At 35.7% G+C, this 15,358-nt stretch overlaps 1 protein-coding gene across 1 annotated transcript in view; it reads left to right on the top strand.

Annotated features, from left to right (window-relative positions):
* LOC128664505 (ADAMTS-like protein 3) overlaps positions 1-15,358 on the top strand; it is a gene marked incomplete at its 5' end in the record, with an annotated part of 417,110 nt that overhangs the window by 152,291 nt on the left and 249,461 nt on the right. Inside the window, 3 exons of the mRNA XM_053719326.1 lie at positions 4,582-4,786; positions 10,074-10,221; positions 10,360-10,444. Coding sequence (XP_053575301.1) covers positions 4,582-4,786; positions 10,074-10,221; positions 10,360-10,444 — 438 coding nt within the window. The remainder of the gene's footprint in view (positions 1-4,581; positions 4,787-10,073; positions 10,222-10,359; positions 10,445-15,358) is intronic.

Here is a 15,358-nt window from a genome sequence, read left to right as displayed (position 1 = left end):
GGCTGTTGCCAAACACTGTAGTCGCTGGCTCCAGGCTGCTTGTGACATCCATAACCTGGAAGTTCAACAAAGCAAAGTCAAACCTTTCCTGAGGTCGGAGTGCTGTTTTTCGGCAGATAAAGCATACCTTTGTTAGAAAAATGTTTACAAATATACAGACACAGATGGCATCTTGTCAGAAACAGATTGTATTTGTATATTTTAAAACATATTTCTAATAAATGTATGCTTTTATTTTTTAAAATCACACCTTGAAGTGCCCTGTTTTGTGTTTTTGAAATAAAATGACTGTGCCTGCACATGCCAGATGCACGCTCCCTTGCAAGTCCTGGGACATTCTGATTGGCTAAAAGTCCCTTTACAATGAGATATGACTACTAAGGAATGTTGAGGTAAAATATCTTCCTTTTTTACCTAGAGATTTCCAGGTGATACATTTTTTTAACCCTTACACTTTATGATAGGTTTCCAGGCACGGTAATCAGTTAAGTGAAAATTTTGTTTGTGCTGAAGTGTAACCATTTACTTTTAAGTTGTAATATGAGCGTTAGCGCGGTCACGGTATTGCTTAGCTTGTCCCGCGCTAACAGCACACCACTTAATCTAGCTCTTTGTATGAAGTTTAGAATTGGGGGGGGGGGCAATATCTGTATTTTTGTACTCCTCTCACATAAATTAGACTCCTCATTCCCACAAAGAGTTAGGAGCAAAACTCCCTATCTGGCTGTCTTAAAGTGATGGTAAACTATTTCTTTTTTAAAATAAGAACCTGAATGTTAGTAATATTTTAGATGTAGTTTCGTTCATTATTTGTAATGAAGATGCGCTATAACTTACTTTTTAATATCGATATGATTTCAAATACTGCGCGCTCCACCACCCACTTCAAAAGTCAATTTTTCTGTGAGTTAACAGTTTGAATTGTCCAATCAGCTACAATAAAAGTGCCATATGGAGAGAGCTCTGATTTGACAATTTAAACCTTTAGCTCTAACTCTATCTAAAATATCACTGACGACATGGTTCTGATTTTAAAAAGGGGACAGTTTATCATCACTTTAAAGAGACTTTTTAACACAATTATTTTCTATTATACATTAAATAGAACAACAATTACACATTATTAAAAATACGGATGTACTTACTGTATGTATTACTTGCTACTACTGTTTTTCTTGAAAATTGCATTTTCTCACACTATAAATCATTGCAAAGCGTGTTGGTTTTCATAAATAAACAGCAACTGTGAAATAGCAAAATCTGGGATAAATTACATTATACTGATGTGTTTACTGTGTTGTAACAAGGTTTTAAACCACAAAGTTATTTATACAAACTACTAAAATAAACATAGTTTGCATTAAAATTTGAGGAACTTTTAGAATATTTTCAATGTATAATGTTAAGTGGGACGGCACCTAAAGCTGTTTTTCCTTACTTGTTAATCATTTTGTTATTAGTTTAAAAAGGAATATAAAAAACCCACACATAAAATCAATAGCTTAACTTGCATAAAAATGCATTAGCTTGGAGGAAACAAACCAAATCTAATATAAAAAAACCTGATATGTTTTAAAGTGAAACCAAATGCTACATAAATTAAACAAAATCCCGTTATAAAGAGTAAACCTTGGATAAATATTTTCCATGTGAAATAATACTTTATGGAGATGTACTGCAGACATGCCACTATTATTTGTTTGCCTTATTCTCGTAATGTATTCAATGGATTTTACTAGAATTTAAATATCCATATTTATTGCTACATGTTTTTGAAATTTGATTCAATGTTTCTTTTATTTTAATTTTTTTTTAAAAAATACTTACATTATATTCAGGCTGTCATGTTTAGTACTGTTATGACGAGTTTGTCAAATCTGTTTACAATGCTGCCATCCAATTAAAAGCATAAGCAGTTTCTCTATATAGAGCATAAACTGTGGCCCATTGGCAACTTAACATTACATCCTGAGGGGAGGATTTCACGGAACAGAAGCTATATTTCCATACAAACTACATTTAAAAAAAAAATTAAAAAAAAAAATGAAAGCATGCTCTCTCCTTTTTTAAAACCAGGCAACTTAAAGGGACACTGAACTCTTTTTTTTCTTTTGTGATTCAGATAGAGCATGAAATTTTAAGCATCTTTCTAATTTACACCTATTATCAAATTGTCTTCATTCTCTTGGTATCTTTATTTGAAATGCAAGAATGTAAGTTTAGATGCCGGCCCATTGTTGGGGAACAACCTGGGTTGTCCTTGCTGATTGGTGGATAAATTTATCCACCATTAAAAAGTGTTGTCCAGAGTACTGAACCTAAAAAAAAAGCTTAGATGCCTTCTTTTTCAAATAAAGATAGCAAGAGAACGAAGAAAAATTGATAATAGGAGTAAATTAGAAAGTTGCTTAAAATTGCATGCTCTATCTAAACCATGAAGGAAAGAAAAAAATGGGTTTGGTGTCCCTTTAATGTCCTACTTGATCAATGCAGTGGGGAAACTTTGCAGAAACTCTCTCTTTTAGGATCTGAATCTCAAAAGCTCTGTGCTCACTGCTCAGATAAAATTCTCTAAAAAGATCCTACAAGGTCCACATGATTCTCTAAAATTTCACTTTAAGATGTCTGTGTCTCACTAAGGGATATACCCAACAATTTTACATTTCAGTGAGAGGTAAATATATGCATTGAAATATTGAAATATGAGACTGAATAGAATATGCAGTTTAAAAATTATATTGAAATGCAAAGTCAAAATCACCCAGGACACGTTCGCCCGGAGTGATTGACAGCCCCTACTTGCGTGCCATTGTGCTAGCGTAATCAAAGGGCCGCATTGCACAAGCAGGCACTTGTGCAATGTTAAATGCGGGCAGCTTATTGCTGCATGCTTCCTGCGTTCCCGGGCGGACATGTTAGCGGAAGTGCACATTCAAAATTTTGGATGAAAAAGTTGCAGCAAAGTGCAAATTTAAACTAAGCAGATTGTATTACAAGTGCTCAGGAAAATAAATATTTAATGGACACAGTAAAAATGGTATTTAAAGTACAATGTGACTTCAAAATACAAAGATAAAATGATAAGAAAACATACATAATTTAAATCATACTTTACATTTCTATTGTAAAATGAAGTTCTCTCTTGGTCAGGGGCTGAACAGGGACGTTCCTTGGGTATGTCTGAAGTTTTCTCACAAGTCTCTTCATATTCTCTAAGAGTGTTATGCCTCCAAGTCTCACTTTTCCAGACAATAGCTGACGAGCTTGTCTTAAAATATGCATTGCACTTACTGCACTGATAGAAAAAGATATGCATGCAAAACTACAGGTATTTGCTTGTTAGCAGTGACGACTGACGAGTGCTGCTGTGACATTTTCTATTGCAGAGAGCCTCATTACTTTCTAGGTAAGGCAGCTGACCACTTGCTTGAACTTTCATGTTTAGTCCCTAGTGAGGGCTGCTCATGCAAAGGTTGGTGGGATTTTTCTATACATGCTCGAGAATTTAAGAGAATCTCACATCCTATGTTACTCAGTGGAGCAAATCTTTAGCAAATCAGCTACGTAGAAGAATAATGGAAGAGGTTAGACTGGATTATTTAGTGAACATGCATCATTAGGTTAAAGGGATATTAAACAGTAAATATATGCTTGGCATAATAATGCATTCAAAGCAAAGATTAGCCTTAGAATATTATGGAGATTTATTTGTTACGATTATATTAATTGTTTAAATATTGCCTATGTAAGTGTGAAGGTTTAGTTCTATAAAGTAAGGGATTCCGCCATGTTCAAACTAGTTTTCTGTTTCTGTCTTCTGCTGAGAACAATTAGGGGCAGATATAAATCAGACAATAAAACAGAGTTTGTGCAAACCGTGCTGTGTGGAAACCCTGTAGATAATCTTATGTTCAGCACAGCCTTGTTTGGAAAGTCGATTTTATAAATGATATGTCCCTAATTATTCTCAGCAGGAGAATGAGATAACAGGAAAACTTAAGTTAAAACTTTGCAGCGCACATTACTTTAAAGAAACAGTGTAATTTAGAAAAAAAAATACACATAATTAAACATTTTATAATTCAGTTTCATACTGTTTATTAATATCCCTTTAACATGAGAATTGAAGAGAGCTGTTAAAGGGACATAAAATTACAATAAATATGTTCTAATCCCTTAAAGAATTTTCTTATTAGACAATTGCTTCGCAATAGCTTTTGTTTCAACCCTAGCAAAGGATTAAATACATAATAAAAGTCAGCTCTGGAGCAGCAATGCACTCCAAAATTGATCACTGCTGGTGATTGGTAGCTATGCACATATGATAATCATGGTTGGCTCACTAATCTGTGTTACACTGAGGATCGGCAATTCATTGCTAATTTGGAGCTGACTTTGACTATGTATTTAACTCCATTGTGGGGGTTAAAAAGAGTTATAGACAAGCAAAGGGACTTTACTTTGGGCAGTTTTATGTCCCTTTATTTTTTTTAGTGAGTCAATAAAAGGTATCACAGATTTCAAAGTGTATTACACTCTCTACTAGTGATATGATAATAAACAGTTTATTTGTATTCCCAGGTGGGAGCACAATCCATGGACGGCATGCTCAGTATCGTGTGGAGGAGGAATTCAAAGGCGAAGCATAGTGTGTGTGGAGGAAACCATGCATGGAGAGATATTGCAGGTGGATGAATGGAAATGCATGTACGCTCCCAAGCCCACTGTCATGCAGACTTGTAATCTCTTTGACTGCCCTAAATGGATGGCTATGGAGTGGTCACAGGTAACTTCCAAGCATATTCTTCTAGAGTGTTTGTTATGGGGCATTGTACTTCAAATGTATATTTTACAAAAGAGCAAGCTTTAAATATGTTGAATTTATTTTTTTATTTGCATGAAAAATGTGAAGAAAATAAGTTGAAACTAATGTTCTTCCTGTAAATACTCTGATTTTTAAGGACAACTGTGTGCTTTTGCAGCGTTAAGAATTAAAGAGACACGAAACCCCAACATTTTTCTTTCATGATTTAGAGAATACAATTTAAAAAAACGTTCCAGTGTACTTCTTTTGTCAAATTTGCTTTGTTCTTTTAGTATAATTTGTTGAAGAAGCAGCAATGCACTACTGGAAGCTAACTGAACACATCATGTGAGCCAATAACATGAGGCATATATGTGCAGCCCCCAATTTCAGCAAAGGATACCAAGAGAACAAAACAAATTAGATAATAGGAGTAACTTGGAAAGTTGTTTGAAAATCACAATATCTATCTGAGTCATGAAAGAAAAAAAATTGGGTTTCATGTGTTTTTAAATTAAACGAAAAGAGTGCAAAATGAATAATGAAGTGTATTACCAAGGTGTCTTACTAAGCATAACTAAACACTTTATATAAAAATCTTAAAGGGACACTAAACCCACATTTTTTGTTTCACGATTCAGATAGAGCATGCAATTTTAAGCAACGTTTAATTTACTCCTATTATCAATTTTTCTTTGTTCTCTTGCTATCTTTATTTAAAAAGCAGGAATGTGATGCATAGGAGCCAGCCCATTTTTGGTTGAGAAACCTGGGTTATGCTTGCTTATTGGTGGGTAAATGTAAGCCTCCAATAAGCAAGCGCTATCCATGGTGCTGAACCTAAAATGGGTTGGCTGCTAAGATTTACATTCCTGCTTGTAAAATAAAGATGAATAACAGTAATGTGTGAGAGGTGATATTACCATAATCTATCCCCAAAAGAGAAAATTTGAGGAGGGTGCTTAGTGTAAATAATTAGACAATGAGGCCTATTTATCAAAGGTCTGTCGGACCGGATCCGACAGTGCGGATCAGGTCCGACAGATCTCGCTGAATGCAGAGAGCAATACACTCTCCGTATTCAGCATTGCACAAGCAGCTCTTGTGAGCTGCTGGTGCAATGCCACCCCATGCAGATTCGCGGCCAATCGGCCACCAGCAGGGGGGTGTCAATCAACCCGATCGTACTTGATCGGGTTGAATTGTGGCGATCTCTCTCTGCCTACTCAGAGCAGGTGGACAGGGTTATGGAGCAGCGGCCTTTAGCCCACTGCTTCATAACTGCTGTTTCTGGCAAGCCTGCAGGCTCGCCAGAAACACGGACCCTCAAGCTCCATTCGGAGCTTGATAAATGGGCCTCAATATATGTATGTAAAGAAAAGATACACCCTAAAAAACACTTGCTTAAATACTAATGTAATGTGAAGGAAGCAACGACGGTGAAGTGTGACAGGATCATAACAAAGACCTGAACAACCGATTAAATCGTAAAATAACGAACATAGGACCATTCATATTGTTCCTACATGTAGTATGATAGGAATAGACCCCAATTTGGTGAACAGTGTCACACTTCACCGTTGTTTCCATTGTGATAACCCAATCAAATTGAGGAGGCGTGTAATACAAGTCCAATCACAATTCAGGTGATGACGTGTCGTTCTCACATGTCCTGTCTCAGCCATTAACAGGCTTCTGTTTTTTGATAGGCTATCAAATAGGCATGTATACTATACTGTCTGTTGATTGGCTAACTAAGTACTTTTAAGGGTAGGTCCAATGACTACCGGGTTCGCCTTTTGAAGAAACTGAGGTGAAACGTGCATCAAGGCAATCAGTTACTCTATCTATAACGTTAATCTATGTGTGAAAAATGTTCCACATATATTTAGTGACAGGGATACTGTAAATTCATATGTTCTTTTGGGGCTGGGCTGTACGGTACCGGTACGATAATTGGTATTGTGTCCCTATCTTTAATTTGCTTTAGTCCTGCCTAGGTACTTTACTATATGGTGCTGGGTGTATTACTCTACGCTAGTGAGTGTTCTATTTGTGTGACAAATGTTCCATATGTATTTATTAATACTTGACACTTTAGTCTAATTTTCCCTAGAGATAGTACTGTATGGGGCTGGGTTGTGTGGTACAGTGGGAATTGTGGGATTGTGTCCCTATTTTTAAACTTGTTTAATATATTTTCTGCCCAGTTTCCCTACTATATAATATCGGGCTTTATTACCCCACATCTAACGGTATCTACTGCAGGAGATGTTATACATCCATTTTATTGTTAATAATATTTTTATGGTTGAGGGGTATTCCCCTATTTTATCTTTAATTACTAAAAGTTAATTTTTATATAATATCTTTTGTTGTTTGTGATGTTTTGTGTCGTTGCTTCCTTCACATTACATTAGCATTTAAGCGAGTGCTCTTTAGGATGTATCTTTTCTTTACATACATATATTGTTTAAAATAAAGATAGCAAGAGAACGAAGAAAAATTGATAATAGGAGTAAATTAGAAAGTTGCTTAAAATTTCTTGCTCTATCTGAATCATGAAATAAAACAAATTGGGTTCAGTGTCACTTTAAGGTATTTACTGCACCTTTAACTTTAAATGTTTGTTTTTGGATTAAAATTTGATGCAATAAATCAGGAAAAAAGTAAAAAGTGATTTTTTTTATATTATACAATATAGGCTAGGTTACAAATAAACTTTGCTCCCTATAAGTAAGCTTTTTGTGCGCGCCGGGTAGCATTCTTATTACAAGTTGAAAGTAAAAAGTTTGCGCTCTAGCGTTCTTGAAATATTAAATATTACATTTTAAAAAAATAATAATTACTAAAAATTATTATAGATACTGTGTGTGTGTACGATAATGTTAAATAGATATCTATACCTATATATCTATAGCAATAGATAAACAGGTATAGGTATATATAGATACATATATATATATAGGGATATATATTTACAATAAAAATAACTTTTTTCTGTATCTGAAGAACATTGGAATGTGAAATATGTATAGTATATATTCAGTAAAACACATAAATATATATGTACACACATACATACACACACATATATATATATACTGTATATATATATATATATATATATATATATATATACTGTATCAGATAGTGTTTATATGATTGTAACTAAATTTCAATGTATTTATGTTGTGTTCAAGACAACTTTTTAAACTCACTACCCTTTACGCAAGGGTTTAAGTCGATCGCATTTACTTTCAACTTGTAATACGAATGCTATTTCCGTTACACGCAAAAACCCGATATTGTTCAAACGCAACAGTTAGTGCGACACTTGTAATCTAACGCGGTTACTTTTTATAACAAATTAAATTTACTTGCTAAAAGTAAACCTTTTTATAAACAACCTGGTCCTTCTGGAGTAATTAAATACCAATAACAAATAAGTATTCATAATTTTAGAGGCAATATTTACACAAAATTACTAAGTACACAAAATTATTTTCCATAATTGCTAAACATAAAATCAACATTACCTGGTTTACCAAGGCTAAACTGCTCCACATACTCAATTTCACCCCATAAAGTCAAACAACAACAAAAACATAAAATAAGCTTTATTTTTATCACAGAAAAATATTTCACATATTTCACATAATTGAGAATAGTGTGGTAAGGAGAATAAGTAATTGAATTTGTAAATAGTAAGGAGTCATTTTATATGTCCCTTGTCTCCTGAGCTGACAGATACCAAACATGCATATGCTTTCATAATCCCATAGCTAGCACTGCCCACAAACATGTGACAGGACTGCAAGAGTGTGCCATTTTTATAACCGGAGCAAGAAATTACTATATTCATCTTGCTTAACAACAAATCAAAGGTCCCCCAGGGAAGTGCATGGAAATAATTAAGTACTCTGGAGGGGTTGATCACTTAAATAGCCATAATACCCAAATGTTTAAACACTTGAAAGTGATGCAGTATAGCTGTAAAAAGCTGACTAGAAAATATCACCTGAACATCTCTATGTAAAAAAAAAGATATTTTACCCCAAAAGTTCCTCAGTAGCCACATCCCATTGTAAAGGACTTCTAAGCAACAAATCAGTATGTCTGTTCCGGGACAGTGGAAGGAGCGAGGTTACATGCACACTCATCTTATTTCCCTATTCAGTGTAAGGAAGTTTACAATGAAATCTCATGAGAGTTAAGTGAAATCTCATGAGATCACAGTAAAAGAGTTCATGGCCTCAGCACTGATGATGCTGATTGGCTGCTGTTCATTTCTTCTTCTTTTTTTACCTGCAGCTGGGCAGCAGTGGAAGTATAACTTTTTATACAGAATTTACTCTGCTGAGCTGAGGAAGTTGTGAGGTAAAATATCTTCCTTTTTTACATAAAGATGCTCAGGTGATATTTTCCTGTCAGCTTTGTACAGTTATACTGCATCAGTTTCAAGTGATTTAGCATATCAGTATTATGTCCCTTTAACAAGCAGGGAAGAGGATGTGGGAATGATTGTAAAATGATAAAAAGGCTTTTTTATATACTGTATATAAATGGTGGTAAAAGCAGAGAGTTTGTGACTATTGTCCCATCCTTCCTCTATACCTGAAAAAAGCTGACCTCCTTTCCAGTAGCCCATTAAAGAAACATACAACTTCATGTTTTATTTAATATTATTTATTATTTTATTTTTAATATTAAATTTGTTTCACTCTTTTGGTATCCTTTTTAAAAGGAGCATCAGTGCACAAATGGGAGCTATCTGAACACATAGGGTGAGCAAATAATGAGGTGTATACAGTATGCCTAGAGACCAATCAGCAGTTAGCTCCCAGTAGTGCATTGCTGCATCTGAGCCTACCTAGGTATGCCTTTCAACAAAGTATAACAATAGAAAAAACGTCTATCTGAATCATAAAAAGAAAAATGTTGGGTTTCATGTCCCTTTAAATCAAAGTGCCCGGCACTCTTGGAGTTAAGTGGTTCTAGACATATTCTGTCTGTCATCTTTCAACATGAACATGTTTATGGTCATTTTTTCAAATGTCCTAACTGGTAAAAAAAAAAACCTGAATATTATTTTTATATATTCAGTTTTGCAGCATAAATAAATGCATCTGTACAATATATATCCAGCTTTTCTATCAGTCAATAAGAATTTCATAAGAGTAATGGGAGCACTTTATACCTGTTTATAGAGTTACCTCCCATGTTGGGTTATAACTGGAATTTGTCAATTTGTTGTACATTTGTTCAGTGCACCGTGACATGTGGCCGTGGCCTGCGCTACAGAGTGGTACTGTGTAATGACCATCGAGGGCAGCATACTGGTGGGTGCAATCCCCAGCTCAAGCCGCACATAAAAGAGGAGTGTGTTGTACCAGTACCGTGTTATAAACCAAGAGGTAACTTGCATGTTTACCCATCATTTACAGTATAGGCTACCTTGTTCTCTAGTATAAGATAATTCTGCAACTCATGATGGTGATGTCAGAATGATTAATCACACTTACAACTAGTACTGTGTTTTCTTTGTATTCTAGAAAAATTCCCAGTAGAAGCTAAACTTCCGTGGCTCAAACAAGCTCAGGAACTGGATGAGCCCAGAACAGCTTCAGATCAACCTACGTAAGTTTGTTTACTAATCCCATGTGCTCGACATTTAATAGGCTTTAAAAAGTCCTATAATGAGTAATTCTGTCAACATCCCGGCATTAAATCTGCTTTTTTTTCTAAAAGACAAACACAATTTACCAAGACATTTCCATTTTATTTGTAATCTCTAATGATTTAACAAAACATTAGCTCTTGTGATTTGCATAGATTAAATAATCAACTGGTCAGAACTAAAAGTTACAAACTATATAAAATTAATAGTGAGGTCCATTCCAGTCAACCAGAATTGCCTTGCAAACTGCATTATATGTGTTTTTCTATGGTTCTTGTATACTAACCATTCCAAAATATATAAAAATAGAAACCCTCATTATAACCCTTTTGTCTATCTCGTTTCCAATGCACTAGTGCCTCTAAAACACACACTATGTGCTTTCTTCATCAGTGCCGTTACTGTGATCTCATGGGATTAGTGAAATTTTGTGAGATTTTCATAGTAAATTTCCTTACACTGAGCAGGGAAATACAGCAACTGTGCTGGACATGCCAGATGCACACTGCCTTGCAAGTCCTGGGACTAGCATACTGATTGGCTGCTTAAAGTCCCTTTACAATGAGATGTGGCTACTGATGAAATTTTTATGCTAAACGTCTTCCTTTTTACGTAGAGTTGTTCATAGATATGCTACATTACTTTCAACTGATGCGGCATTTGGGTATCATTTCCCGTTAAGAAGCAGTAAACTTAAAGGTATAGTGAAGTCAACATTAAACTTTCATGATTCAGAAAGAGTGTGTCATTTTATACAACATTTTTTTTTACTTTTATTGACAAATTTTCTTTCTCTTGGCATTCTTTGTTTAAAACTAAACCTATTTAGGCTCATGAGAGCTTAGAAGCATGCACGTACGTGTCTTATAGCTTTCTATGGCACCAGTGTTTGCAACTTTGTATAACATTACTATAAAAATTGCTGCAAATACTCCTGCCAGATGACGTGCACACTCCAGATCTTACCTAGGATTACTCTTTAACAAAGGATACCATGAGAACTAAGCAAATTTGATAATATAAGTAAATTGGAAAGTTGTTTAAAATGGTATGCTCTATCCAATCCAAACGTTTTATTTTGACTTTACTGTCCCTTTAAGACTGCTGCGTCTTAAGCCCAAATTAAATTATCCAGTGCTGTTTCATTCAAGATGATTGACAAAGCTCACTCTTGTGCAATTGGTTGTGCAAGGCCATGGGAGGGGCTACACAAGTGAAAATGTGTGAAATTATAAATAAATAAACTTTTAATTGCACACTTGCCATGATATTATATTATTGATATTAAAGGGACACTGAACCCAAATGTTTTTTCTTTCACGATTCAGATAGAGCATGCAATTTTAAGCAACTTTCTAATTTACTCCTATTATCAATTCTTCTTTGTTCTCTTACTATCTTTATTTGAAAAAGAAGGCATCTAAGCTAAGGAGCCAGGCAATTTTTGGTTCAGCACCATGGACAGCACTTGTTTATTGGTGGGTAAATGTATCCACCTATCAGCAAAAACAACCCAGGTTGTTCACCAAAAATGGGCCGGCATCTAAACTTACATTCTTGCATTTCAAATAAAGATACCATGAGAATGAAGAACATTTGATAATAGGAGTAAATTAGAAATCACGAAAGAAAAAATGTGGGTTCAGTGTCCCTTTAATGGTTAAGCGATTGTCATCAATACTGATTTTTTCATCTGTCATATTTAACTTTTGGTTTGGCCAGAAATCTTTTGCTTCCCTAAAAATCATTGACAAAACCTACTTTAAAATCATCTGATACTTAAGTTTCTTAAGTAGTTTATGTTTGTTTCGTGTGTGTTTAATCCTATTGCACATAATAAATAAAGTATAGAGTCTTGCATATCATGTGTACAGTTAAGGAGATAAGTCACTTATCGCTATGCTCTACTTAAAAGGAACATGTACAGTGTTTTAGTTATCTTTTATTTCCATCTTTAAAAAAAAAAAATATGTCTTTAAATGTATTGTTTGGCAAAAATGATGTTTATTTACAGAATTAAACTATTTTCTTTCTAGGAATGTTTCCTTATCAGCCAGTGAGCATAAATATCTATGTATACAACATTTTGCATGTGTATGTGGGTTGAAGAGACAGTATACACTAATTTTCATGTAACTGCATATAACAGACACTTCTTATATGCACAGATGCTGATTTAAAAATCCAGTATAAAACCTTTTAAAAACTTACTTAGAAGCTCCCAGTTTAGCACTGTTGATGAGGTTAGGCTGGGACACCCAGTGAAAGGGACTGGGAAAGCAGGAACAGCAGACACTATCCCCTCCCCTGCATATGAAAAGACAGATTACACAAACATGAGCAGCAGGACTCTGTAGACTTGAGTCTACGGGGGGTAGTTATCAAGCCGTCAACCTCAAATACGCTGCGTATTCCGCAGCGTATTTGTGGCGAGGCTGATACACCTTAGTTATCAAAGGCTCGAGACAGGCAAAAGTAGAATTTTGTGACGTAAGCTTCGATCCGCCGGACTCAGTCCGACACAGATCGATTCTTACGTCACTCCAGATGTTCCGCACACAAGTGCGGCACAATCTCACTACTTTTGCTAGCTATCAAAAAACTAGCAGGTACGCTCGGCACTTTTACGGCCCAGCGTACCTGGTTTTCAAAGCGCCAGCCTGGAGGCGGCGGATCCCATAGGAATCAATGGGAGTCTGACCATAGCGAAAGTACAAGTTCGCTGCTGACAGACATCCCATTGATTTCTATGGGAGCTGTCTACACCTAACACCCTAACATGTACCCCGAGTCTAAACACCCCTAATCTGACCCCCCCTACACCGCCGCAACTAAATAAAGTTATTACCCCCTAAACCGCCGCTCCCGGAGCCCACCGCAAGCTACTCTATACATATTAACCCCTAAACCGCCGCTCCCGGAGCCCACCGCAACTATAATAAATGTATTAACCCCTAACCCGCCGCTCCCTGAACCCGCCGCAACCTATATTAAATGTATTAACCCCTATCCTGCCCCCCCTACACCGTCGCCACCTATAATACATTTATTAACCCCTAATCTGCCCCCCCTACACCGTCGCCACCTATAATAAATTTATTAACCCCTATCCTGCCCCCCACTACGCCGCCGCCACTGTAATAAAATGATTAACCCCTAAACCTAACCCTAACGCCCCCTAACTTAAATATTAATTAAATAAATCTAAATAAATTAACTCTTATTAACTAAATGAATCCTATTTAAAACTAAATACTTACCTTTAAAATAAACCCTAATATAGCTACAATATAAATAATAATTATATTCTAGCTATCTTAGGATTTATTTTTATTTTACAGGTACCTTTCAATTTATTTTAACCATGTACAATAACTATTAAATAGTTATTAACTATTTAATAGCTTACCTAGCTAAAATAAAGAGAAATGTACCTGTGAAATAAATCCTAACCTAAGTTACAATTACACCTAACACTACACTATACTTTAATAAATTATTCCTATTTAAAAATAAATACTTACCTGTAAAATAAACCCTAAGATAGCTACAATGTAATTAATAATTATATTATAGCTATCTTAGGATTTATATTTATTTTACAGGTAACTTTGTATTTATTTTAGCTAGTTAGAATAGTTATTAAATAGTTATTAACTATTTAATAACTACCTAGCTAAAAGAAATACAAAATTACCTGTAAAATAAATCCTAAATTAAGTTACAATTAAACCTAATACTACACTATCATTAAATTAACTAAATAAACTACCTACAAAGAACTACAATGAAATACAATTACATAAACTAACTAAAGTACAAAAAATTAAAAAAGCTAAGTTACAAAAAATAAAAAATTAAGTTACAAACATGTTAAAAATATTACAACAATTTTAAGCTACTTACACCTAATCTAAGCCCCCTAATAAAATAACAAACCCCCCCAAAATAAAAAAAATCCCTACCCTATTCTAAATTACATAAATTTCAAAGCTCTTTTACCTTACCAGCCCTTAAAAGGGCCATTTGTGGGGGCATGCCCCAAAAAGTTCAGCTCTTTTGCCTGTAAAATAAAAATACAACCCCCCCCCCAACATTAAAACCCACCACCCACATACCCCTAATCTAACCCAAACCCCCCTTACAAAAACCTAACACTAATCCCCTGAAGATCATCCTACCTTGAATCGTCTTCACTCAGCCGAGCCACCGATGGAACTGAAGAGGGCATCCGGAACGGAAGAAGTTAATCCTCCAAGCGGCGCTGAAGAAATCTTCCATCCGATGAAGTCATCATCCAGGCGGCGCTGAAGAAGTCTTCGATCCGGCCGATGTCATCTTCAAAGAGGCGCTGAAGAGGTCTTCTATCCGGGCGAAGTCATCTTCCAAGCCGGGTCTTGAATCTTCCTTCCGCCGACGCGGAACCACCTTCTTCACCGACGGACTACGACGAATGACGGCTCCTTTAAGGGACGTCATCCAAGATGGCGTCCCCTCAATTCCGATTGGCTGATAGGATTCTATCAGCCAATCGGAATTAAGGTAGGAAAATCTGATTGGCTGATGGAATCAGCCAATCAGATTGAGCTCGCATTCTATTGGCTGTTCCGATCAGCCAATAGAATGCGAGCTCAATCTGATTGGCTGATTGGATCAGCCAATCGGATTGAACTTGAATCTGATTGGCTGATTCCATCAGCCAATCAGATTTTCCTACCTTAATTCCGATTGGCTGATAGAATCCTATCAGCCAATCGGAATTGAGGGGACGCCATCTTGGATGACGTCCCTTAAAGGAGCCGTCATTCGTCGTAGTCCGTCGGTGAAGAAGGTGGTTCCGCGTCGGCGGAAGGAAGATTCAAGACCCGGCTTGG

Source organism: Bombina bombina, chromosome 6, assembly GCF_027579735.1.
Source record: "Bombina bombina isolate aBomBom1 chromosome 6, aBomBom1.pri, whole genome shotgun sequence".
Lineage (NCBI taxonomy): Eukaryota > Metazoa > Chordata > Amphibia > Anura > Bombinatoridae > Bombina > Bombina bombina.
The sequence above is the reverse complement of the archived record's forward strand: the minus strand, read 5'-3'. Positions and strand labels throughout refer to the sequence as shown.